Source organism: Pithys albifrons, chromosome 12, assembly GCF_047495875.1.
Source record: "Pithys albifrons albifrons isolate INPA30051 chromosome 12, PitAlb_v1, whole genome shotgun sequence".
NCBI classification, from domain to species: domain Eukaryota; kingdom Metazoa; phylum Chordata; class Aves; order Passeriformes; family Thamnophilidae; genus Pithys; species Pithys albifrons.
Window position 1 is genome coordinate 9267074 of NC_092469.1, and position 26767 is coordinate 9293840.

The 26767-nt window shown below is 38.1% G+C and overlaps 2 protein-coding genes across 9 annotated transcripts in view; one reads left to right on the top strand and one right to left on the bottom strand.

The window, feature by feature from the left end:
* Positions 1-11476, top strand: part of ADCY7 (adenylate cyclase 7) — a 57069-nt gene extending 45593 nt beyond the window's left edge. For 7 of the 8 annotated variants that reach the window (XM_071567813.1, XM_071567810.1, XM_071567814.1 and 4 more), the window contains 11 exons: positions 797-934; positions 2154-2216; positions 2699-2737; positions 4094-4257; positions 4780-4861; positions 5431-5586; positions 6289-6435; positions 6875-6982; positions 7776-7890; positions 8452-8576; positions 8681-11476. In XM_071567813.1, coding sequence (XP_071423914.1) covers positions 797-934; positions 2154-2216; positions 2699-2737; positions 4094-4257; positions 4780-4861; positions 5431-5586; positions 6289-6435; positions 6875-6982; positions 7776-7890; positions 8452-8576; positions 8681-8827 — 1284 coding nt within the window. In that variant the 3' untranslated portion in view covers positions 8828-11476. The remainder of the gene's footprint in view (positions 1-796; positions 935-2153; positions 2217-2698; positions 2738-4093; positions 4258-4779; positions 4862-5430; positions 5587-6288; positions 6436-6874; positions 6983-7775; positions 7891-8451; positions 8577-8680) is intronic. The other variant, XM_071567818.1, reaches the window with a different exon arrangement.
* A 1100-nt stretch (positions 11477-12576) lies between these two features.
* On the bottom strand, positions 12577-26519 carry BRD7 (bromodomain containing 7). Its single transcript, XM_071567647.1, has 17 exons — positions 26387-26519; positions 25889-26097; positions 24996-25125; positions 24551-24608; positions 22919-23063; positions 21516-21626; positions 21003-21187; positions 20092-20215; positions 19503-19578; positions 18852-18959; positions 18108-18240; positions 17114-17225; positions 15896-15952; positions 14944-15055; positions 14705-14848; positions 14028-14171; positions 12577-13089 (listed from the first exon to the last, which is right to left on the bottom strand). Exons 1-17 carry the CDS (start codon positions 26433-26435, stop codon positions 13025-13027), a joined length of 1962 nt encoding a protein of 653 aa, XP_071423748.1. The 5' UTR covers positions 26436-26519; the 3' UTR covers positions 12577-13024.
* Positions 26520-26767: the final 248 nt, after the last annotated feature.

Genomic DNA, 26767 nt, shown 5'->3' on the forward strand with positions numbered 1-26767 from the left:
CCATGGAAAGAAATGGTCTCTTACAGAGCCAGGTTCAACCTGTATAAAGGAGAAAGAAAACAAAGATAAAATTGGAATCTGTACAGGGGATAAAAATTGCTGATTCATTTAAAAGTATGCTTAGGTAGGTGTATGGATTTTGTGTATGTATAGTGGGGTTTTATTTGTATATGGATGGATTTTTGCATATATGTCTAAGTAGAGAGAGGTGTGTGTATGTGCATTCATGTATGGTTTCTACAGGTGTAAAAACACACAGAGAAAAAAAATATCCAAGATTGCAGTTGCATCACACTTGAGTTTTATTGCTGGGAGCATCCTTGAATGCTTGCAATCATTCCAAGCATTTGCTTTACTGGATATTTTTCTCTTTAGCAACAGTTGGATGGCAAGAATTGGGACTGTGGATGATTGGTTTTTGATTTAGTCATCTGAAAATGGAGTTCCAGATAAAACATCACAGCTCTGTAACTAAAAAAACACAACATAAATTGTCACTGCACTTTTATTAACTTTCCTCTAGAGGTTTCAGTCAGATCATAATTCTGTATTTTTAAAGCAAAAATTCAGAAAATTTTAGCACCCAACCTCTTTGAAGTAAGGAAGCGTTATCTCTGTTTTCAGTTGGAGAAGGATGTTAGACATTGACTCTGAATGACTAGATTCAAAGCTTTAAATTAGGATTCCAGTGAAGACTCCTGACATTCTCCTGCAGAGAAAAAAGTATTTAGAAATATTTCTTCCCATGTATCAAAGTGGTTTTCATGTTACTGAAACAAATTAATGTTGTTTACAGAAGTGCTGCTCAGATCAGTGGCCTCTCCTGCGCCATCTTTGTGCTGTCTCAGAAAAGGTGGAAACAATGCCTTTACTGAGGCTTCCTTTAGCTTTCATCACTATAGCTGCCTTGCTGATTATAGCCATTTTTAACTTGGTAAGTAATCACAGTATTTTTATGCTGTGAACTTACTGTAATATCCAGAGTTTGGGTAACTTCTTCTGTTCTTATATCAAGTACCAGCTTTTTGCTGCTTTTTCTAATGTCTAATTTGCAACATGAGTTGATTTACACATAATGCATTTAAAATGTAAAATCATGTAAAATCTCTCAATTTCTAGAACTGAAAGTATATGTGATAGACTAGTGTTCTAGTAAACACCACCTTTTCTTGCTTTCCAGATGGCATTTATAATAAGTCTTGATTGTAACCCTCGCCAATGTTAAGGACTGTCTTCCTTTTTTAAACAATGTTAAGGATAGTCTTCTTTTTTTTCTTTAACGTGCCTTTAAATGTTTGGCTGTGGCATGTGGCACTTTAAGCAGTTCACTGTGCTGTTTGCACTGTGGATGAGAGAGGGAAGAATGTATCTTGGCTGTATTTTAAAACCAAAGGTATTGTGGAGAGTTACAGCTGGAGTAAGAAAGAAATGCCATCTGTCTTCTAACTTTAGTTTGAGTATTGTATTTCACTTGTGGTACATTTGAAAAACAACCCTTTAATAACCTCATGCTCAAGACCACTCTGGGTTGTTTTTTTTTTTTGTTTTTTTTTTTTTTTTTTTAATTGGTTTTGATTTAGTTTGGTTTGGGTTTTTTTCAAACAAGCTTTATGTGTTAACAGTTCAGCCTTGCTGATAACTGGCTACTAGAAGTGATGTCCTCCTGATCCCATGTGTTCACTTTGCCATTCCTCTGATTGCCTGGGGAGTTCATTCTGAAAGCAATACTGCAGAAAATGCTTAATTGCCTTTTGTAGGGTGGATTTTCTGCTGGCTCAGGTCCTTGAATTGACTCACAGTGGTGTCATGTGAACACCAGCAGACAGCCCAAAAGAAAACAGGAACAGCAGCTGTGAAGCTGGGTGGGGGTGAGACAAAACCATGTTTGTGCCAGATAACTGTTAGCCATAATGTAAAACTTTACCCTGAATTAGTAAATTTTAGCTTTCTTGCTCCTTGTGTTTGCATATATGTTTAACACAACTCCATGTGATACCATTGTATTTCAACATTTATTCAGTGGCACTGAAAAGGCAACCAGATCAGGACTCTATAATATAGAGAAAAAACTCAGAATCAGTTACTACCTGCTAACAAGTTTGTTATGGTGGTTTTGTTGATGTGTCTTGTTTTTTTTCCCCTTATAAATCAAGACTACTGAAAAGAACAAACCTGCCAACTTTACTGTATCAAATGACCTGTGGGCTACCACCTATGTGAGTAGAGTACTGTCTTAATTTCTAAGATCAAAATGAAATGAGTCTTGGCTGGTGAGAGTAGAATCATAGAATATCCTGAGTTGAAAGAGACCCACAAAGATCATGGATTCCAACTCCTGTAATATAGATGAATGGCAACATTTTGATGTATTTTTTTTTATAAGGATAGATCATATTTGAAAGGTGTTCTCTAGCATTTCTGTCATGGTAAATTCAGCACTTGCTAGTGACAAAAAATTATTTCTGAGGGTTTCCCTTTTTATCTCTTTAATTCCAAAGTAGTATTCTGTTTTGAGATCATCCAAATGTTTGGGATATTTCTTTGTCACCTTGTCACCCCTTAGATGATGGGTATGTTTTTAAATGATGTGTAGCAGGTTGTGTGAGGACCCTTTTTGTTGTGCTCATGATAAGTGCATATAAAATGCATATTACGCTCATCTGGTAATTTTTTTTATTTTTGCATGTCTGTAAATCAGCCTTTTGGAAACACAACTCATTTCTGCATTGAGGAAACTGTAAGTAATGAATATATGTTACTTTGAAAGCCAGATTTTTGAATATTGTGTGTATTTTCTGAGAAGTGGCAAGGTCTGTTGCTGTATAAAAGGCAGCTTTTTTAGGTATCTGACAGCAGAAAACTTCTTCATGAAATCAGTATTATTCAGCTGCTATTGCTGTGCTGAATAAAGTATGGCTTTGCAGTTTTTTGAATTTTCAGACTTAAAAGTAGGTCTAAAACATTAAGGAAAAAGCAGAAGAACAGGATGTTGATGTTTGTGTCTGAAAGATGAGAGCTGTATTTGCAAGTGTCCCAGTAAAGTATTGATAGAGCAAAAGGGTTTAAATGGCTGACAGACCTGTGTTGGTGTTTTCTGCATAGCGGTCTCTTTTTCAGAGGTTTGGCTTCAAGGTGAGTGTTTGTTACCTTTTGGAGGTTGCACTCAGGGCCTTTAGGATGACAGAGTTGGTCTAATTAGTTTTATACAGGCTCTAATTAGGAGTTCTGGCTTCATTCACTTCAGTAGAAACTGTTTAGCCAAGAATCTCACAGTTCTGTGGTAGGTCTGTGCTATTACGGGTGGGAAAACTGCACCTTGTGGTTAAAGAGAAATGATTTCTTGAGGAGCAGCAGAGGAGGTAATTTTGGAGTAGTTTGCAGGCTCAGGAATGCCAGCTCAGCTCTCACACCTGTGCCTGTGGCTGCAGGGACCAGCCCTGTCTTATGTCTTGTGCTTTGTATCACCCGATGCATTCAGGGCTGCCAGCTGTGTCCTGACCTGGGACACCACACCTGAGCTGGCATTCCTCTGGGAAAGTGTTCACTAATTCCATTGGATAACGCCCTAGCTTCATAAAGCTTGTTAGCATCAAAGTTCTTATGAAAGAGTCGTGCCTAAGGTTGGGTAACAGGTCATGGTCTTCACATTTACAGGTGGGGGAGATGGGAATGTGGTATCTGCTCAAGGTTACAATGGGAGAGCACATTCAAAATAGGATTAGAATGCTGGAGTTCTTCATTCAGAGCTGGTTCACTGGACTATGAACCTACTTTAGATTAGTCTTGAACTTAAATTAAATGGACTTCAGAAGATAAATTCTCAACACTTTAGTTTTTTTCTGGGATTGCTTATGGTGTGATGTTTTTTGTTTAAATCCTTTTGTTTGCCCTTAAAAAATTTAAAAAAACCCTAAACTAAATAAAAAGGTATTAAGTTTAGCCTTTTTAGTGCCATTTAAAATTTAGCAAGCAATTGTAATTTCTTCTGTTTAAATTACAGTCACCATGAAATCAGAGCTTGTGCTGTGGTTTGAACATCTCTTAGGCATTAAGTTTGAATAATGCAACTGCTCTTTAAATTCTTCTTTCACAGTATTATGCTTACTGCTGTATATTGGGGTTCATCGCTTGCTCAGTATTTCTTCAAATGAGCTTTGAACTCAAAGTTCTCCTCCTGTCCATTGCTGTGACTGTCTACCTCATCATTTTTAATACTCTGCAGCATAGAAACTTGAGCTTCAATGACAACAGTACCAGGTGCAGTGTAAAGTTTCTTATCATTTAATGTTTCATTAAAGGAGGTGTTAGATTTCTGTACAGTTACTGGAATATTGCAGTATTAAAGTCATGTAAGTCAGACAATGCAAACTTTTCTGTAAAGTTAATGACACGGAAATCATATTAGACAATATCACCTTTTTTTCTTTTTAAACAAAGTGTGTGTTTCCTGAAAAAATCTGTGTCTTCTGAGATCCTTGGAAACCTTTGCTTACTTTAAAGATTAGGGGGTGGAATATTAACCTCATATAAGGCTGATCTTCTGTTAGGCTATGAAGAAAAGCCTTGGTAAAAGTCTGATGCTCAAGCTGTGCTTGTGAGACCTTGGTAGTCAATACCACAGATGGGATCTGTACCAGCCAGCCACTGGCACAAATGAACACTGACATGGTGGTTTATGTCTGAACAGACACCCTCTTCCCTTCCCCTTTCTCCCTACCCTTAATCATATGGAGTTTTTTAAAGGTTACAGATGACTTTGTATTGCTTTCTTGTTTTCAGGCTTTTCATCAAAGAGCCAAGGATAATGATTAATTTGTATCTGGTTCTGTTTTATATAACCCTAGTTTTACTTGCAAAACAGGTATGTATTTAAAATGCAGTCTCTTAGTTCTTTTACTTGCAGCAAGTTTATTTAAATAAAATGCAAAAGTGTTGTTCTATGAAATTGAGCTCTAAATGAGTATAATTTTAATCTTTTTTAATATTCTGGTCTTACTTGTAGATAATGTACTTGTAATTAGTTACAGGTAATGCAAATTTTTTTACTGTGAAAGGATAGGAACATTTTTATAATTTTCAATAGTGTTTGCATCATAGAAGTGAGAACTTCCCAATTCTTCCAATTTGAATCTATCTGTATTTACATGTCAATATTCATTCTAAATCAAGGCTGCAATTCAAGATAAAAGTAATCAGTTGAATATTAAAGTGTCATTTTGGTAAATACATCTGATGGTACCAAATGGCATTCAGTCTTACTGACTGCTTCATATGTTTCTGACCTTTGTTCTCAAAGCACATTGTTTGTAACTATGTGGGTGCAGAAGGCCTTGAATAAACTGTATTGCTACCACACTTTTTGAAAAAGTTGACATATTTTTCTGTGAAAGACTTTATGGAGTTAATTTTTCATATTTGGTCTCTTTGCAGATTGACTATTACTGTCGCCTGGATTGTCTGTGGAAGAATAAGTTTAAAAAAGAACATGAGCAATTTGAAACTATGGAGAATGTTAACAGGCTTTTACTGGAAAATGTACTTCCAGCACATGTTGCTGCATATTTTATTGGTGAAAAACGAAATGAGGTATGTTAAGCCTCCAATATGTGACAGACAGTAAATTGGACTCCTGTGATGTAACATGTGATGTGAACAAGCCCACAGAAAACTTTAATGTTCTGCATTCTTTATCCCTTGTTTGTATCTTGAGACCTTTGTAAACCCAAGAACCTGCTAACCAGATGGCCTCAAAAACCTGCAGACTTTTAGTGGCAGTCCCTGTAATCTGTTTTCAGAATCGGTAGTTTGGCTTCAGGGCACAGTTTTAGTTTGAGAAATATTTAAAAAGGATTTACTGCTTTACAAAGACCATATTTTACCAGGGAGGATACGTCACAGTTTTTGGAGAAGTTAGTTAAGGAACAGATTACAGTATCTCCTTGGCAGCAACCCCAGTGACAAGTTCATTGATAATGAGTTTTTTTAAAAGACATCTCATCTTATTCTGCCAGCATGTCAACAGAATGAATATTGCTGTGTGTCAGAAGGTTTGTGATGTCCAAATAGATGAGAATCTTTAAGATACCTTTAAGGTGTCTCACCTTTCCCTTAGGCAAATCCACTTTGTTATTGTTTCTGATAAAAACGAGATGCCTGCTGTCAAGTGCTGTGATTGACTTCATAGGAAAACTGTAATTTGATTACTGATTAGAAACAATTAGCATGGGTTTGAATACCTGTGGTGGAAGGTGACTGCTGACAATGTGGGGATATATTGTTTTCCTACAGGACTGGTACCATCAATCCTATGACTGTGTCTGTGTCATGTTTGCATCAGTACCAGATTTTAAGGTGTTTTACACGGAATGTGATGTCAATAAAGAAGGCCTCGAATGCTTGCGGCTGTTGAATGAAATCATTGCTGACTTTGATGAGGTAATTAAGCTTCTGTCAAAAATGTACTGGATTACATACTTGCTGCAAAAGTAATGCTTCACTAGATCTCTGAGCATTAGAGGGGGGAAAAACATTTTTATGCTGAACTAATATTCTGACTTCAGCCTTGCAATCTTCAGGGATATATTCCCATCTGGTAGGGATTTTCAAATACATCATCTAATCCATTATCAGTATGGTGTCAAAGTCCAGTATTTAAGGACTATATTTCAGTACTTCAGTGCTTCTATTTCTCCTGTGAGCAGGTAAAGCAAAACTGTGAAACTCATCTTCAGCACTTTATCTAACCCTCATGTGAGTGATAGTATTCCTAGAGATATTTAATGCTTATTGTAGGCAGTGTAAGATTTCTGGGTAAATACTACACTGAAATATGGTATTAAAGTCTCAAGTTTTTATTGTCTTTCCATTTAAACAGCTCTTGTTAAAACCTAAATTTAGTGGTGTTGAAAAAATAAAAACTATTGGAAGCACTTACATGGCAGCAGCTGGTCTCAGTGTTACACCAGGCCAGGAGAACAACCAGGTACGTTGTCTCTGAAATCTGCCTTCAGTATTCTGTGGGTACACAGGGGTGTTTCAAAGTAACAACATGTAATGTGATATGAAAGAGAAAGTAAATCACCAAGAATGACTTCCTGAAATGTGGAAAAAGTTGATAAAAGTCTATTGTCTCCTGCCAAATTCACCATTTATCTTCTAGTTCCATTTTTTTTCAAAAGGAGATGTTAAATTTGTAACCCCAGAATACTTTTTACACCTTTCATCTTTGATTCCAATCACTTAACATCTCTAGATGTGTAACAGAATAGCTCTAATAATAGGGCAGTCTAAGAATGGGAGCTAAAGAAAAGGCCATCAACTGGACAGTAAGCTTTTTTGTGATCCTTGAGAACTGGCACAAAAAGAGAATCCTCAAGTGCCACATTAGGTCTGAAACTGTTTGTTACCCAGAAGAATTAAAACCAATTTCTGTACTTGGGCTCACTTTCACTATAGAAGATTTGTGTATGAAATTAAAATGCATGTAGTCATATACCCAAACCATGTAAAATTAAAGCTGAAGCCTTAAAGGACAGAAATTCATTATAAAATTTAATTATACATGCTTGTTGCCTCATAGCCATTCCAGTTGAATTTAATGTAGTTTTAAAACCCCATTTTGAATGTTTGTTGCACTGTGCAATTCTGTAGTTGCAAGAATGAGTCGTCTCCTCCTTATAAATACATGGCCACTACTAGCACTAGTTTGAAATAGTAGCCTGACACAGCCTTCTGTGTTGTCATTTGATCATCAGTGTATGTTATGACTTGCACAGGATAGGGAAAGACAACATGCTCACATTGGCATTATGGTGGAATATGGAATTGCCTTGATGAGTAAACTGGATGGCATCAACCGACATTCCTTCAACAACTTCCGCCTACGCATTGGTAAGTTCTGTGTGAGGAATGTGAGCTTTGCAGCTCAGCATGGGGAGAGGATGGATCACTCAGGTCAAGGGCTGGGTGCTGTTGAGTCCTTTTTGTGCTGAACCCAGCATCTGGGTTACTGTCAAATTCTGAAGAGCCAATTGCCTGGTCAACTTTTCAAATATGCCAAGCTGCTCCATGGAGGGGCTTTTCTCATCATTGGAGGGAGCAGTAGGAACACTGGATGAGTTGGGAGGAACTGAAAGGTACCCCGTTAATGACTATTGACTAAAGACAGTATTGTCATTATACATATGTTTATTTCTATATAGGAGAAGTAGAAAAGGAAGAATAGTGCTTTGGCATGAATTGTGCCCCAGCACTTCCTTGGACTTCCCATTTTACAAGGAGTGAGTCACTTCACATCTCCTGAGGCTCAGTAGTAATATCTGGAGAACAGTGCTGATACTTATTGCTAGGAATGTGTCACAGAGCTAAGTTTTGTGAAGCTACAGCTGATAAAGAAGCTGGATGTCACATCACTTTCTGCTTTAGTAATGACATCACCTTTTGTTTGTACAGGGATCAATCATGGCCCTGTGATTGCTGGTGTGATCGGTGCCCGCAAACCTCAGTATGACATCTGGGGCAACACTGTTAATGTTGCCAGCCGAATGGAGAGTACAGGGGAACTTGGGAAAATCCAGGTAAACCTATGAGCCTTGGAATGATTTCTAATTAATTGTGGATATTTTTTAATGTGAATAATCAGAAGAATTTCACAGAAGTTTCTAATTCTTTTCACACAAAGGTCACAGAAGAAACAAGCAAAATACTACAGGAGCTGGGATACTCATGTGAATGTAGGGGACTCATTAATGTCAAAGGCAAGGGAGAATTGAGGACTTACTTTGTTTGCACTGAGACAGCCAAATCCCAAGGTATGGGACTGAACTGAGGCTACAATGAAGTTAATCAAGACAGACTTAGAACTGCCTCCCTTCTGTGAAGACTTAGAATTTCCCTCCTTATGTGAAGGACTTTATTCTAAAAACATATATATACTGTTCCTGTCTCTTCTACATCTCAAAATAAGAGATTTTTTTTTAATTAAAGAAGAGATCTGAAAAGTTCCTAGAAGACACACAACCATCAGTCTGAAATAGACTACATTTTCCTGAAATAATTTGAGGACTTACCTGAAACTGCCATGAAGCATTTTCAGTTAGTTCTTTTCCTTACCTGCACTGTGGGAGTCTTAACAGCTCCAGTAACAACTTGTGTGGATGCACTGTAGAACTCATTACCATGTTAAAACATTCCATTGCATCGTTCTTTGACACACACCTGCTTTACAGTATTGTGTTTGTCTGGACATGTGCAGTGATACTCTGGGCACTGCACATCCTGCTTTTAATGCTGAACAGGCTTCACAGCAGAAGACAGCTGAATAATGGGAAGAGGAACGTAAACAAACTCAAGTGGATCATATGACAACTCTGCTGATCCCCTTGGGGGAAAAACCCACACCACACGGTATCGGGTCACTTTCATCATCCACACCTCCTCCACAGCAGCACCTTGTGTTACACAAATGTTTTCATGACCAAGAGCTGTTCAGAAATAACGTTCCTCTAGTTCAGCGTGTTTACATTGTATTACATGTTCTTCTTTGTATTTTTGTGTCTCTGTATTTAGTATTTGCATGTGCATTTTATTCAGTCATGTAAGTCCTAAAATTTTTGACTTTAATTTCAAGAAGTCCATGGAATGGTGAGGAGCGTGGGGCACCTGTGGTTTATCTGGTAGACAGGCTCTGACAGGCCCTGGTGTTGCTGACACTGGCAGGAATTACGTGTGCTATGCTCTTGGCTAAGAAAAAGTAATCTGTTTGGAATTGCTGGGAAACTGAACAACAGAATTACTAAGTATTAGAAACAGTAGCAGATACTGTGTTAACAGAACTGTGTATGAGGTGCGGTTTGTTTGGTTTTTATCTCAAATTTGAGTAGCCACTGGCTGATTTCCACACCTTTTAAAGGCAATGGAGTTTATGAAACAAACTGGTTTTGAAGGTTACAAAAGGATGTATGGAAACAAAACAAATTCATGATGGAAATGTTTCAGCAGAGCCCCAATGCTGGAAGTATGAGTAGAGCACTCATAAGGTCATCATGGAAATTACTTGCTGTAAGTTAGTTTAGTTTGTAAAGCTTTTAAGCTGTTAGTGGCTTTTGCTAATTTCTGTATGGCCATTTTTCTACTTACTGCAATCTATTAATCTGTTTTCTGTTGGTGGAGATAGTATTTTGTAAGGCTAAAACCTTGTGCCCAATTATGTGTATTAAGGATGGATACTCCCCCCCTCCCACCACATACCACAGAGTAGGGTTGGACAGCACAGTGATTAGTGAGTACAACACCTGTTTGGTTAAGCCTTACTCTTCTACAAACAGAGTAGCATTTACTCATATTTCTGGGTTTAGTTCTGACCCATCCTGGACAAGTGTTTAAGAAGCAGTCCTATGCATCACTGCTGCTTTCTAATTACTGTGTAATTTCTTTAGAAGATGAAGTGACTACGTTTCAAGACAGGAACAAATTTAAATATTGTCCAACTGTGGATTAAAAATTGTGCTTGTAGCCTTTGTCAATTTTGTAGGTCAAACTATGTGTGCAGTAGGTCTCCAACAGAAAACAGCACATTAGAAAACCTTAGCCTGAGGTTGTTTAGTTCACACATGGGCTCTGCTGAAGAAGGAAGCATTGTAAGTGGTGTCTTGTTAGTGCAAGTCAGTGTTGTAGTTGAATAAAGTTTCAAACAGCTTTTGCTACTCTTGTATGTTATTTGTAGTTACAGGTGCTCAGCAAGCATTTGTTTTGAGATATTTATTTATTGTTTTATATGGACCATGTGTCAAAGACTCCTTTCAGCAGTCTCTGATGTTGTGTTGGGTAAAGTGACCAGTTGTCTCATCAATCTATTTTGAAAAGTGCATTATGCCTATAAATAGAGCTGGCTCTGAAGTGCTTCAGTTCACAGGACTAGTAGAATGTAGATGTATGTTATCTATGAAAGGAAATTCCCTGTAACAGCATTTTGAAATTACTTTGTTTACATGTTGCCTGTCAGGCTGGAAAGTTTCCTGGGCGTAACTTCAACTCCACCTCATTTGCAGAAGTGGCAGAAGAGCTGCAGCTTTCAAAGGGGAAGGAGTTGGGTTTTGTTGCAGGTTTAAAAGGACTGTTGGATTGGTGTGCTGCGCACGGCCTTCCTGCGGAAGTTAGAAACTGTGTAATGAAAGATGATAGTTCCATCAGAACTGGAGCTATGAGAGCTATATTCAACCACAGAAAAAGTTCAATTTAAGAAGCAAATGTATTTAAGTAATTGTTTTCAGCAGTCCTTCTAAGAGTGAACTGTGAAACTTAACACTGAGGAAAAAATCTTGGTAGAAAAATCTTCCTTACAGCATTACTTTTTTCTTAAATGAAAAAAAATGGCACTGTATCTAATTTGAAGAGCTAATAACATTTGGAATTAGGAATTTGTTTTGAAGAACAAATATTTGTTTTTACAGTGAAATAAAAAAATTCCTGAAATGTGTTTTGTTTTGCAATTATTTTGAAAAAAAGACACATTCCTTTCCTTGTAGCCCTATAGAATAAATGGGATTGTTTTTACTTATAAACTAAAGTCAGTATTTATCTTTTTAAAAAAATGTCAGTAGAAAATGCATAGAGTGACATTCATGTGTTAAAGAGCTGAAGAAAAATTTGAGTGCTTGGCACAGCTGCTCTGCATGTTGTCTTTTTCTTGTAGCATGCAAATGACTTGTATAGTAATGGAAAAATTAATTCCTTGGAATAGTATTTCAGCTACAATTACCTTGAGCTGCAAAAATTCCTGTGGCAACTATTAAGAATTCTTGTGGGACAACTGAAACTACTGGAGAAAAATACAGGTTGACAGTTAAAAGAATTCTCAAAGTTTAGAAACAATTAAGTAAATGTTTCAGCAGCCATTTTTAGAGAGGAGAAAGGAAGGAAGGGCAAGGATGATGTTGGACATGGCTGGGATAAAGGATGGGATTCATGATGCTGTTTTGCCTTTTGGTTACCTCAGTTCATTTCCCTGCCTCTGCACACATCAGTGATGGCTGATCAGATGGAAGTGGAACACTATATGACATTCCTCTTCAAGATTCCACTGGAATCACAGGATAAAAAGAAGCAACATTCAGAAATAAGTAAGGATGCCTGTGGTAAAAGCCTTGTGTAGCACTGTGTGATGGGATAGAGTAAGTGATGAGCACAGGGAAAAGCCTTCTTGGATGAGTCACAGCCTCCACCTGTAACACTGCACCAGTGCTCCAGTTCTCTGTGCAGGAGCTGTGCTGTTGGGCTGCTTTGACAGCATCTTCAGTCAACAGGGAAGTGACTTTTAATGTGAGGAGGCTTCTAAATAGATGCTCCTTTCTGATAAGCAAGCCTAAACTCATTATCCAGTGTCTAATACCTCAAAGTAAGGTGAAGAATTGTCTACCTCAGTGTCTCGAAGTTGACTGTACTACAATCACGAGGATCTTGCTGACAGCAGGTGGGTGCTGCTCATGTGTCTAAGCTTTGCCCTCAGGTTTCTTAAGAGAAGACTGATGTACATTTAAAGTCTCACAAGGCTGACCTTTTGTTAATTCATCACACTACTTCAGTTTTATACAAAAAGTTTATTCTCTTCCTCATGTTCATGAGAGTTGCACAGTAATTTTTAAAAGGGGAAGTTGCATGTTCAGATACTACTGACTCAGGGACAGAGTCTATACATTGCTTTTAGAAACTTTTGGCTGAGTCCCTGCACTGTATATAGGCACATTTTCACTATGCTTTGACTTTTCCAGACACCTGACAATCTAAGAAAACAACCTAAATGCTGGAGAGGCGCTTTATAATACAGAATGAAAAAAGAATAATTTAGTGCATTTATGTAGCAGAAGTAACTCTAATACAAACCCTTCAACTTCAAAAGCCATCAGTTCCAAAATTTAATAACAAAAGTAGTTTAACACACATATACACACACGGTGAACGCACCTGAAGGACATTTACCTGGTTCTTAAACAGAATCAAACAAACAGCTGTAAACTGAACCAAAACTTCAGCCTGTAACTGCACCACACTCGTTTCCAGGGATGGTGATGGTCTTTTTAGGCTCTTCAAAGTCTGAAAGTTCACAACAGAGACCAGGTCACTGAGCACACAGAATGCTCAAGTGAAAGACATGCATACACAGCAAAGCACTCCTCAACTCATTTGCTATTTGTGCAGATAGTCCTTTGTTAGCTGTATGTTCTGCAACAGTCCCAGAAACCCCAGTGTTTTCAGTTGGCTCTGTTACAGAGCCTGTCTGGTGCAGTGCCAAGAAAATACTCAATAATTTTGAAATTGAGCAGTTTCCTTGAAAATATCAGTAAGTTCCTGAAGTAATCCTGCTCTTTCAGTTAAAATGTTATTTAACCAAAACTTTTATAAGCCACAGATTGAGTAAATTTGGTGTATGAATTATGTTTCTTGAAAGGAAATTCTTCCCTGCCTTATCCCAACTCTGGGTACTCTTGTCTATGCATGTGCCACAAGGGGGAGGTCTGGTTCTGATACTGAGACTTTCCACTGACTAGAGACTCCCTAATCCAGCAAAAACAGCCGTTACTTTGGGTTGGATGAGGTGAGCTGAACTCATGCTGTCAACTTAAGAAGCACAACAGCTGGCCAAATTAAGTAAAAGGAGTGCACAGCCAAAAGCCTGGAGAAGGAAGCACAATGTCCTTGTTTTAGCAAGTGAGGAATTTTAACTTTTCTCTTGGAACTTCACAGTAAATGGAAAACTAAAATTGAATGAATTGCCAAGCTTTAAAATTTGGTAATGCTGTCAGATGATAAAGTATCCACATAGTTAAACCAAAGTTCCATATATCCAATAGATTAGTTTTGGACTGAGACCAAAGACAGCAACTTTCCATTTGAAACAAAATTTAAAAAAGGAGAGAAGTGAAAGTTGGAACTGTGCTACTACAAGTTCTACCACAAGCCAGTCTTAATGATTTGCAGATGTGGGTTTTTTTCAGTTGAACAGATGCTACCATATGTTTTTGTATACTCACCCTCTGTCAAATCTACCCAGCTGTCTTCTGTATCAGGTACAGGAACTGAGATTCCCATTGCTTTCCGGATTCCATAGGTACTAACAATGTCACCTGGAGTCACCTGTTGTGCGAGTTCTTTCAGGTTACTGGTTACTCTCTCCGCTAGAAACAGAAGTGCACATATTTACTTGCAAAACAGACACACTCTGCACACAGTCCTGTCTTTCAGGGTTGCCATTAACACAGGCTGTCCAACTGATCTGTGAGACAACCAGCTTTGCTAACGTAATTAAGAACATACAACTGGTATTAACTTGTGCAACACAATGGACCAGTAACTAGATCCATCATAGACTAAAGCCATCCTTGCAATAAGAACTTGGTAATACTTAACCAACCCCTCTTTAAAGACACTTGTAAAACATAGAGTTAGAGATGTTTGGCTATTGCCTGTCCCATGGTTTAGAGGAAGCTCCAATCAGTTCTAGGGGAATTTACTAATAAAAAGGAAATACTTGCAATTACTGTTCAGAACTTTCATCTGGCTTTACACCCCAAAAAAATTAAATTAATCGTCTAGGTTTAACAGGGCACATATTCTGCACTATAGCTCTTGAACTTCTTTCTTTCTTTGAATTGATACACATTGGGACTTGATCAATTCTGCAAGAATCATCAGAAAAAAGTGTATTTACCCAAATGCATTTCTCTGTAAGATGGACCCAGAAGACAAATCATATTAGGGGGTGGTTTTGTACTTAGTCGTTCATTTTGAGCATCCTGCAGTTCTCTAAGCAGCTTTGTTGTTTCATCAAGTTTCCTCTGGAAGATTTCAGCCTCTGTTTAAGAGGAAAAGAAAGTCCTGATTAATAAGAGAGTGTATTTACTTACACTGTGATATAAAATATAGTAAGGGACTGAGAAACAAACTCACCCTCAGAATCAAACTCTTCTATAGGCATACCGAAGTTTGTAACTGCCTTTAGTGCTGTAAGTCTGTCATTATTAGCAGCATCCAACCTGGCCGCAATATCAATTTCCATAATCTGAAAAAAAAAAGGCAGCAAGTAATAATTTAGGTAATACTTAGCTCAGCCTTGAAACAACAAAATTGTTTGAAGTTTGAAGAAAATCAGAACACAAAGTTGAATTTAGTCTACTCTACAAAATGTGAACATACAGAGGGAAAGCTGAAAAGAAACCCTGTGAAAGTTACTGTTCTACAGTTACTCAGTTTACTGTTGTCTTTCATACTCAAATAGAAAATGGCATCTGCCAAAACCACTGGGGACATGCAAAAATGACGTAGTAACTCCAGACCAGCATCCCAATTAAAAACCAATTACAAAATTCCTTCAGCTCACCTAAAGCAGATTTTAGTGAAGATCTGAGGCCAAAATTCAAAAGGAATCTGGGCACTGGCTGCAGAGGAAGGCTTCAGGACAGCAGCCCTTGCCCTAGAACTGCTATCTCTAATTGAGCAAAGTTTGGGTAGAATGATTTGAGAGCTCTATTGTACTGCCTACAGGGGCACAAAGCCAGAATTTCTCAGACTGCTATATTCTGTGTGGCATCTTACATTTATATTACAAGTTCAAGTTAAACCAAACCAGATTAAGATAGAAACAAAACTATAGCTCCCAACAATCACAAACAAAAATATATAAGCATTTTCTTTCAGTTCTCTTGACACAGTTAAGACTTAACTTTTTGGAGAATCTTAGTCTCCTAATGCCTACAAAGGAGCATGTAGTTGTCACAGTGTGTATTTATAGCTTGTCAAAGTCTCAGTGTGGCTGCACCAGCCTTAACAGTTGTAGGCAGTTTTATACCTGTGGGCTTAAACAGGTTGGTTAGAGTAGTTAATTAATACAGAAAAATTTTACCTTTACATCTTTAATTGCATCACTTCTTTCTTGGGGCCCTTCACCTTCCTCCAGTGGCTGAATAGAGAAAGGATTTTTCAAGAAAGCAGTAAAATTAATCTTTTAAGTTCAAAGTAAGATTTTATAAAATGCAGTATTTCTGAAGAAAGGTAAGTAAAAAATGTTGTAATGAGCTTCCTCTGTAAAGCCAGTTACGATGGCGCTATTTTTAGGATCTTTCCTGGGATATTAATATTCACTAAAATATATTTTTACAGCATAGGTTTTATTACTCCTTGCAAAGTTCACATGCGATGTCACATCAGACACTGTTTACTGGAGGTCAGAAGAAAAAGACAGTGGTTATTAAAGACTGAAATGTTTTCTGTTTCTCTACATAACTGTATTTCTCTTAATACTGCTAAGTGGCTGAACCCTGTCAGTCAGTGCCACTACTGGGTACCAGAAAAGAGCTAAACCTGTAATGCTAAGCAAAGGTCTAAACTGGGGCTAAAAGGTGTCCTTTGGTCCATGGACTATTTCTAGTATTAATTTAGGTAATATCTGTCCCATTCATAAAAGGCTACAATCTGTTTATTTCAATGGTTTGCACTGATGTGAAACTCAAAGCAAGACTTTTAGTTAACAGGATGAGATTCTCAACTAAGTCTTGGATTGCCAGTTAAGTTAAAGCTGTCAAATCAGCCACTCTGATTCCAGTCGTTTTTAACACAGACATAACTAAAATACCCTAAGAATTTGAAAAGTAGGTGTTTGGTATTTTTACACAGCAAGTATTTGAGTTTAAAAGCATTGCTCCTATAAAGGGAAAACCTACTTACTAATTCTGCAGAACTATCATGTTCCAAGCAGCCACTGTTCAAACTTTTCACAGAAACAGGAAAGATTGTCAGTGATCACCTTGTTTCTAAACAACTACTTATTGCTATTTTCTTACTAAATGGAGCAGGAACTACCAATAACAGGAACAGGAGAGTAGACAAAGAGCATGGGAACATGTCTCTATCTACAGTACATTGTTAATATTCAGGTGCCACTAATTAACAAGTCAGAATAATCCCTTTCCAGAAAGCGCAGCCACTGGAGAGAAAGATCAATCTTCACTTTCAAATGTTACCAATTAAACAGGAGCCCATCAATAGGATCAGCATCATCCTTCTCTTGCTTTAGAGCTTATGTGCTAAAACCAAAGAGAAATCCACAAAAATCCATTCTTACCATTTCTAGTTCTCTGAGAGCTCTGGAATGTCCTCCTTTAGTTAAAACATCAAGCAAACTATCAGCCAGTAAGAGAGGATAATCTTGGGATTTCATACAAAAATCTTGAATACTGAAAGAATAAAGACAGTTAAGGTAACTACTTTAATATCAAACATTTAGTGCAAAAAAGTTACATAAGATCAAACCAATATGTACAGCATACAAAACCCAAGTAGCACAGGATTTGACCTAAATGGCTTGCTTTAGTTTCATCAGCCATGCCCTCAGTAGTTGAGGAACTCACTCAGAATCTGAAAACTGAAAAACTGGGAAAGCTGTACTGCCTCAGGATGAAAGCAAACTTGCTCAGGCACTCCACATCTACACTGTACTTGAATATTCCTCCCATTTCAGATGAATTTATACATGTAGGCTATTTGTGAAATTCTCATAAAACAAAAGACCTTTGAAGCTTTTATAAACAAGACAAATAAAACCACTAAGAATTAATTATTTTTACTGTAATAAATACTACTAAATTTAAGCAGAATTTAGGGACTACATTGAGAATCACTATGTCTGGACTCAGTTCTCCCACTACCCACTATGACCATAGTAGTTTGGCCTGTATTTGACATTAACAAAGATGTATCTCATTCAATGCAGTAATTAATGTTAATTAATGTTTAAACAAATACAGTTTGTACAAACATTTGTACCACTCAACACTTCTGGCTTTGAACATAAGTCCTTCAGTTACCTGTAAATACATTTAAGCTTTAGACAATGTGTTCCTAGGGATCAGTAGCATCAAAATTCTTCCATCTTGGCTAATTTTACTTCAGAGGCAGGTTCTTTTACTGAAGTATTTGTTTCTTAAGCAAACAAAACCCCTGGATCTACAAAGGCAGCAATGGCATCATTCCACAGCAAAGCCAGCCCATACTGCAGGGATTGCACCCAACTGCTTCTGGACATGGAAGCTGTACTACCATCCTGGCTGTTGGATTACCTGGCAGAGCCTTGATTAGAGTCTTCCCCATATGTTGAATAGATTAAGTCAGAATCTTCTTTGCTTATGTTGGCAAATGTAGAATCGTATGTTGGCGCATAGGAACTAAAGGGTCCATAATTCAAGTATGTCACTAATGAATAACAACAGTATTAATTATTACATGGGATTTGATGCATCAGATAAAAATGAGAAGGGGCTGTAAAACAACTCCCCAAAAGAAATTTTTAGGAATATATTTCTTAAGGCAAAACCAAACTTTCACAGAACACCATCTGTTCACCCTGGAACATCTTTTAGTCATCTCTAAATCAAATAATTTCTATTTGCAAATGTGTTACTAACAACACTGTGTGCCTTAGCACAACATGAACAGTGTGATGCCCGTAACAGGTTCTCAGGCTTTCCCCTGTGCTCTTTCAAAGCTATCAAACCCCTTGTTCTATCTGGTAGAGCTTCTGATCTCAATGTAGATCATTAGTAAATATGCTGCCTCTTTTGTACATGCAAGTTAAGCTGGACTTTGATGTGCTGTTCAGTTGTGTCATAGACACATAAAATCATAGATTGGTTTGGGTTGGAAGGGATCTTACACACCACCTAGTTCCAACCCCCCTGCCATGGGCAGGGATATGTAATAATGCAAAACTCTAGTACCAAATTTGTGTGCTAGTAATGAGATCAACACAGTTTGTTTATATAAGGAAGAGGATTTGTATTTTTTAAAGAAAAATCAGCACTTACCTGGAGTAACCTTGTTTCTTTTATCTTCTTTGAACCCTTGTAACGTATTAACTCCTGATTGAAGCCTTCCTGCTGTCATACCCAACTTCACAGGGCAGTAACCTGGTTCTTCAATGGGATGTATCAAAACACAGAAATAGAGAAGGCATATGATGTCTAAACTCATTCAACAGCCATAGGTAGAAACTCAAAATAGACAGAACATGACTCTGTGTTTTCCTCTCCAAATGCTTCATACTAAAGTCTGTGCGACAAAATGACTTTGGATCCAGACACTTCCTGACCCTGGAAAATCTGTGACCTTTTAGGTGAGCAGACACTGCACTCTGTACATGGAACACACTTAAGGGGACCCCAGGAATTAAATGTGCCAGTCTCTTTTCCAGCAGCAGAACTGTTCCCTTGCAGCTCCCACAAATAGCTGACACAAAACAGAGAAGCAACAACCAGAGGGCTCCCTACAGCTGCTCCTAATGACAGCCACGCCTGAGGCCCACCTACATGATCCCTCAGCTGCAGCTTTTTCAACCCAGATCTTCCTCAGACTGTAAAGAGACATTCAGTTCTTGGTCAGAATTTGCTCATCTGCCCCTGCAAAGAAGCAGACCAGTTAGGTGGAAGTAGCTTGTTACCTGAACTATGCCAACTTACCTCCTGCAGTAAGGTCAACTGGATTAAGAAGGCCCAGGGTTGTTGTACCATCTGGTTTTCTTCTTTCAAATTCACACTGAAATAAAATCAGACTGTTTTAATTCATATAGTATTTGAATTCCTAATCCTTAAACTAATAAAAACATCTAAGTGTCCTATCTGCAGGAATGAGAAAGGAAGATCAGTAACTCAGAAGTGAGTGCTGCTCTATAAATTTTGATTTGCATTAGATAAAACTTTCCTTCTCCTATAATGTTAATAACCTTTGATCAGATAAGTGCCTGTTTCAGAACTATGAGGATTTTGCAGGTTAGATTGGAGATATTTTCCTCAGGTTCCTCCTATTTGTCTTCTTCTCCTCTTTATCAACAATTTCTAAAAATTTAAGCTCAATTTGCTCAGCTGATAAAATTCAGTGTGCATTCAACTGATGTGCTTTTTTTTAACCTTATGATGTTACATGGATGATCAATTCTGTACAATGATGTAAGTTGTAGTAAAAGCATACAAGGAGTTTCAGCTGACCTCAGATGCTAAGGAAGCCTGGTCTGTGAGAAAGTGAAAGGAGCTGCCAAACACAAAGATTTACCTGGCTGTTGGCAAGTCGTCTTGTTAATTTGCCTCCAGATTCTCGAACAATTCGATCAATCTGCTCCTGTTCCCTTTCCAAGCTATTGCTTCGTAATTTGTCTTCAAGCAGGTCTTTGTCCTTCCTGTGAAGAATACCCACACAACTCAGTTAACAGCTTAAACCCAACTGGCTAAATAAGTAGCACAAAAGGATACCATGACAAAATTGCTCTACCCAACTCTGCAAACTGGTTTTGCAGACAAAACAACTAACAATGAAAAAAGGGCCATTTAATATGATGGTGTTTAATACAGCTGGGGAAGGCACACGACAAGAGTTTACATCACCACATGCTTTTTCGTTAATATCTATAAATGTCTCTGTGTAAGGGTCTCTCACAAAACTAAGATTTTTTGGTATATCAGATACTCTCAATTTTATTATCCAGTATCTATCTACCTAAGTATTTAGTGTTTTGAAACCTGGTATTTCTAGATATTAAAGGCTATTTCAGGAAGCACATACTGTAGCTAGAGAGTTACATGTTTCAAATACAACTACCATGCAAATAAACCCAAAGTAACTGAAGTTAGCTTTATAGTTATTTGTGCCAAAATGTTTAAAAGGTGTTTGTCAGCCTTCTCCAAAGTTATACTAGGTCTGTGAAATAGGCACTGAAATACGAAATAACTGAAGGAATGGAGTTGATGAGCAGTACAGAGTTACCTACATGGAAAACTGATGGCATCATAAATGATTCTAAACTTATTTCAGTATATGAGGACACTCATGTAAGTATTGCTCCCTTGATACGAGGATGTTTTAATGTAAAAGCAGTACCGCAAAGGGAGAACCCACATCCACTGGTCCCCTATGGCATCTTGATTTAAAAGGTGTATCCTCTAATCGTTACTCGGACAATACTTCACTTTTTGTGTTCTTTACTGGGTGATTTGAAGGCTTTGGTGTCACCATCCATAGTTTCTCCTCTGTCTTTCCCAGGACCATTTTCATCTTCCCCAATTTGCTGCTGTTCTGTCTTGTCCTTCTGCTTCCTTGTTTTCTGCAGGTCAGCCATGAATTCTATACTTTGTTTCAGGCTCTGAATTCTCTCCTAAAAAAACATCAAAATCTTTCTATTTGCTTCTTTAATAAATCTTTCTGTAACCTACCCATCGATGCTGATTTTATTTCAGTTCCTTCTTTCTTACATTAGCAAATATAAATGCAGTTTAGAAAATTAAATACTAAATGTAAATATTCTTCAATAACTGATCTGGCAGCAGTACTAAAAAATGTACTATTTAAATTACAATATACAAGCCTTTGACAAGTATTAAGCAAGTTTTTATTTCATGAGATCCCTGTAAAAAAGTGAGGAATAAAGAGGGAACAAAAAAAGAAGCAGTACATTTTTTAATATATTGGTTTGTATCTTTTACCTGGCTAAGTATCTTCATCCCTGAGTGCAGCAGTTTTTTTGCAGCTTTGTAATAAATGGTGTCTGGTTTGTTGTAAGTCATTGCATTAGTACACATCAGTTTGAAGTTATCCTGTACAAACATTAATAAATTTGGAATGAAAATTAAAAATTGTATAGTGTACTACACTAATATCCTTGCTGCAAATGCACTGTCTGGAGCAATAGGGAGAAAAGCTTGAAAGAATATTTTTAATGAACGAATTTAAGAAATGTATTAAAAATGTAAACAGAAATAAGTATGCAACTTAGTTCTGAGACTTGAATCTCTCAGCCCAATAAACTTTGAAAGTATTCTTAAGTATTGCTAGTAACTAAATTTCTTAAAATTTTGATGGAAGCCCTCATAGCTACACTTGCCCACTTCCTGACCAATCAGCAGTCATTAAAACAAAAAACCAAAGTGAAGCAACATAAAAAAGAATGAAAAGCTGCTGTTCAAACTATTCCAAAGAATACACCAAAGTTAAAATGTTATGACTCCAGTTACACTGAAAAAATATCTGCTTGTTTGAATTTCATTTCTTGAATAACTGAGTTACAAACTACTTCTATACCTACTGCAGAGCCTCTACAGGTGGCTATGTTTTATCACATTCTCAGCTATTTACAAAGTTAAAATTAAAAACTAAGCAAAACCAGCTGAAACAGGGCCTACTCTTCTCAAAATTTTTGAGATCTAAAGAAGTATGTGTAAGAAAATAAAACCTTTACTATTAACTAACATGTGCCTTACTGTTAGTTACACACAGATTACATCTCTCAGGCCCTCATCTAGCCCGGCAAAGAACTAGAGTATTTCTGCTCAAGAAAAGAGAACAAAACAAGGTCACACATCTTTTAAAAGCTTTAGGGGCTTTCAAAACAGGCCCTTGAATCCACTGGTCACAATACAGCACCGGGCTAAGTGGTCACTGCCAACAGGACTGAGCTCATCGTGCCTTCACTTGTTGATCTTTGTGCTTGGAAAAAGCAACAGGCAAAGGCCATAAATTCACCACTCCTTGTTTTGTGAGAGGCAGTACCTTTAAAAACCAAAAGAGAGCAGTCTGACAGAAATGCTAATATTTTAACTCTTAAGTAAACATCTAAAATGGGAGGCTGAAGGACAAACTGACACATTCCATGAAATCCTGCACAATACCTAAAACCACCAGTATCTTTTTGAGACGTGGATTTATGAACCAGAACAGTTTTCTCTTGTACTTTCAGAACTTACTTGCTCACAAAAATTCAACAAGAAGCAATTCTTCAGGCAGAAGTACTGTTTCTTTTTGGCATCTCCATATTCTCATATAACACTTGAGTTCAAGTCAATTGAGCATAATACATCTCTGTAGTCAATAACAAAATTTAAAGCATTACCTTTAATTCTTCAATGGACTGGTACCCATTGTTCTTGATCTTCTCTTTCATGGTACTAAAATCCATTGGGTTTTTAATGATCATGGAATAGCCAGGGGCAATAAAATCAGTCACAGGAAATGAAAAGAAAGAACTTGGATCCTTTCTGTTAAGAAATGAGAGACAGCATGTTCTTTGTTGTAAGTTGAAACATAAAAAACTGAGTATGGACTTAAATAGAAAGGAAAGAACTAAGCTGAAAAGGAATCAGAAACATAAAGCTAGAAATGACATGTGTCAGCATAATCTTTCACTTTCCAAGTTGAAAAAACCTCATACATAAAACTGTACACCAAAAAAGTGCTACAAATGTATTCGAGAAGTTATTTCTCTATTTTAATAACTACCTGTGTACTCAAGATGTAAAAAATCCAACACTTTTTTTAACATTTTGGATTTTCACAAAGGGGTTTTTATTATATTATAATTATTAAAAAATAAAAGGAATAAATATCCTCAGAATGTACTCTGAAATTACCAGAAGGGAAAGCTTGTTGCTAAATGTTGTGCTATTATATTAATATTCAGGTTGTCTAATATTAGGGGGTTTTTTATATCAACATTTCCAAAGACTTGTGGTGATCTCTGACACACAGTGATGTTTTTGAGTGTTTTTACCAGCATTAAAATCAAGCACAGCTGGTTCATGTTTTCTCCTTAGGATCAGGCTTTGTTGATAAGCTGGCACAAACCTCCATTGCTTCTTATTTGCTTTTCACAGTCTACAGCATGAGATTGGCTCCTACTCACATTGGTGAAACCATTGGCATTTCAGGCCTTTTTCCAGAGAAGAAATTATGGATTTCTACTCCAAATTACCAAGCTGCTAGAGAGCTGTGAAAAGGGTTTTGCTATACATAGGGCAGAAGCAGATAGTGCAGATATTCTGCAGCACCTGTGAGACACCTGCACAGCAGCTCCCAACTGAGAGAAAGGGTTCAAAACCCAAAGTGCACAGAGAGGGAGCCAAAACGAGCATAAGCACTTTTTGATAGTTTATGTTTCTTGAAACTGACACCAAGGTCTTCAAAATTTAAGGTTAAGAGAAAATCTGCTAACAAAGTTTCAGGCTTAATCTGACCAGACAGCTAAAGGGAAAGATCTTTCAATCACCCTTGTACACAAGACCCAGATACTCTAAAGTCAAGAATCACTATCTTAAACCAGAGACTACTTGGAAGAACTGCAAATTTGATTGTTTTAATCAAAAGACATTTGGTTAATAAGACAGTAGGAGAACATGGCTGAAGTTCTGAAGTGCATACTTCCTTTTTATAGTAAATAATGTTAAAATAGAGAACTCAAGGTAAAAAAAGTTTTGGCAAGTTGATTCCAAACACCACATTACTGGAAAACTGTCTTGGTTTTGAAAGTTTTTTAAGAGTACTATAAACTTGAAGCTGGACATGTTTACAAGAAGCCCAAGCTGAGGAGAACTTCCAAGTACACCTTCTTAAACTAGTACTTAAATTCCTAAAATAGCCCTCTTAGCAATATATTTAGCAATAATATTTTCACTCAACTTTTTATAAGCCTCTTCCCTTACTGTATGTTGTTTTCATTTCATAGCTGTAAAGCCTGTCACACATTTACCTTTGCAGCTGCCTCATGAGTTGATTCAGAGCTTCCTGAAGTGGTGTCTGCTCGACCTCTAGACAAAAAACAGGTGGGGGGAAAAATGGTGTGAGACAGAACTGACTATAAGAGGTATTAAACTTCCAAGATATTAGAAATCAACTAAACAAAACTCGTGCAACTTGAGAATTCAATATGAAAGAAAAGAATACAGTGGCAAAGCCCACAATACATACAGGGGATCTACTTTTCTCATTACCCTTACTTGACATTCTGCTCACTCTAACGGGTACCAGACACCACTCTGAAAAAGGATACAGTAACCTAATTCTAAATTTTTGTACAAGATGGAGAAAACCAGAGTTGGCAAAAAATGTCATGTCACTTGCCATAGAAACAAAAAGAACAATAAAACCTGAGTCAGAGAAAACAGGAATTGGCAAAAGAATTTTTTTTACCCTACCTTCCTGCTTTGATAAAGTGCTCGTCAGTGGTTTCTCTGGCGACAATTCCATTCTGATGGGCGTCTGACACTTCATTTCCTGTTCCCCTTCACTGTCTGCATGGTCTCGATCTCGTTTCTTTTTATCCTCCTAGAAAGATTGTTATGGAAATTTAAGAACACCTGCAAACTCAGCATTGTTACTGTACATAATGCTCTCTCGATTTTTCAGAATAACCTCCCAGGGTTTAAAAAATAAGAATAGTCTGCGTATAGAAACCTTGTATTCTTTATGTACTGTCTCCACCTACTGGACACTGACATAATTCAGCCATACAATGCAGTGTATGTACTGAATCAGTTTTTCAAAAAATGTGACAGCTGTCTGGTGTGTATCCCTTAAAAGTGGGATAGGAACAACTCTGCTAGAGAAGTCTCCTAAGATGAGTTTTGAAGGTTACAGAAAAACTAGTAAGAAACAGTCAGGAAATTTGAGATTAGAGGTACTCATAAAGCTTCAAATAAATGTGTTATAATTACTTACCAAGTTAAGTCCCCTGGCAAGGAAATGCTTTTTTTTTTTAGTTTTTAATTATGAACTTGTGAAGTCTTCACGTTTTATATAAATGGATTTATTTAGACATAGATTTTCCCCCCCTTTTCAATTCTCTGTGCTCTTACAATTGCCAATATTTTTAAAAAGATGGGAAATTCCAGATGACTTCACTCATCTTTTTCTAATAAAAATATTTGGAAGAAAGAAAACAGCAAAGTGAATACACTGAGTGTGAATGTATTCTAGTTTAAGAGTACAAGTTACAGTCGTATCTACTCACCTTTTGATGTGAAGCCCTGACAAAGTCAAGAGCTGCTGCATTTTTTTTTTGCTAAAATGCCATAGCACGAACACATACCTTAACTTTTCTTTTTCTTTTCTCCTTTTCTTCCCCAAGAACTTGTTTTTCTCCTTTCTTTCTTTTTTTCCTTTTCCTGTCCTTATGTTTTTCATGTTCAGATTTGTCTTCGTAGAGGGCGGAATCAAGTCCTGTATTTCCAGTGGAGAGTTCAGCAACTTCGCTCCCTCCAACTTTCAGCACCAGTTTCAGTGGCTTTTCCACATACTCTTCAACCAGCAGAGAAACAAACCGTGTGAGTACCGCGGCAAAACACACCCCCGGCCCGAACGACCCCGCTCTGCCTCCTTCCAAAGGCTGTCCCCGCTCCAGGTCTCCCCCCCAGACGCCGCCGCTTCTGCCCCGCGCAGAGCCGAGCCCACCGAGCACCGCCCGCCCCAGCCCGCCAGGGCCGCGCTCCTCCCCCGCGGCCTTACGCCCAACCTCCCAACCGCCACCGGGGGGTGCGGGCCCGCGCTGCCCCGCGGCCTCTGCCCGCCCACCCCCGTAGGGACCCACCCTCGTAGGGGTGTTTGTCCGACTTGTGCTTCTTGTGCTTCTTGCCCATGGCCGCGGCCCGGCGGAGGCCGCGCTGCTCTGGCGGACCCGGCCTGGCCCGCGCGCACCGGCGGGAGGAGGAGGCGCAGCGCCCCCTGGCGGCGCGGAGGTCCGCGCAGGCGCAGTGACGGGCGAGGCAGCGGCAGCGTGGGCGATCCCTGACCCGTAATTCCTGATCTCTGGTTACTGATCCCTGATCTGTGATTGCTGATCCCTGATGCGTGATCTGTGATCCCTGATCTGTGATCCCTGATCTGTGATCCGCGCCTGGGAGCGGCGAGCTCGGTGCGTTTTGCCCCGAGAGCAGCCCCCTCAGCCCTCTGGGCTCCTCGGGCAGCGTTG

What these genes read in the sequence shown, in the direction of transcription:
- BRD7 (XM_071567647.1), bottom strand. Translation starts at nt 26,435, where the DNA reads ATGGGCAAGAAGCACAAGAAGCACAAGTCGGACAAACACCCCTACGAG. An exon ending in GGACAAACACCCCTACGAGG is followed by an intron (nt 26,098 to 26,386) that starts GTGGGTCCCTAC and finishes TGCTGGTTGAAG; the next exon opens with AGTATGTGGAAAAGCCACTG. An exon ending in AGTCCATTGAAGAATTAAAG is followed by an intron (nt 21,627 to 22,918) that starts GTAATGCTTTAA and finishes ATGTTTGTACAG; the next exon opens with GATAACTTCAAACTGATGTG.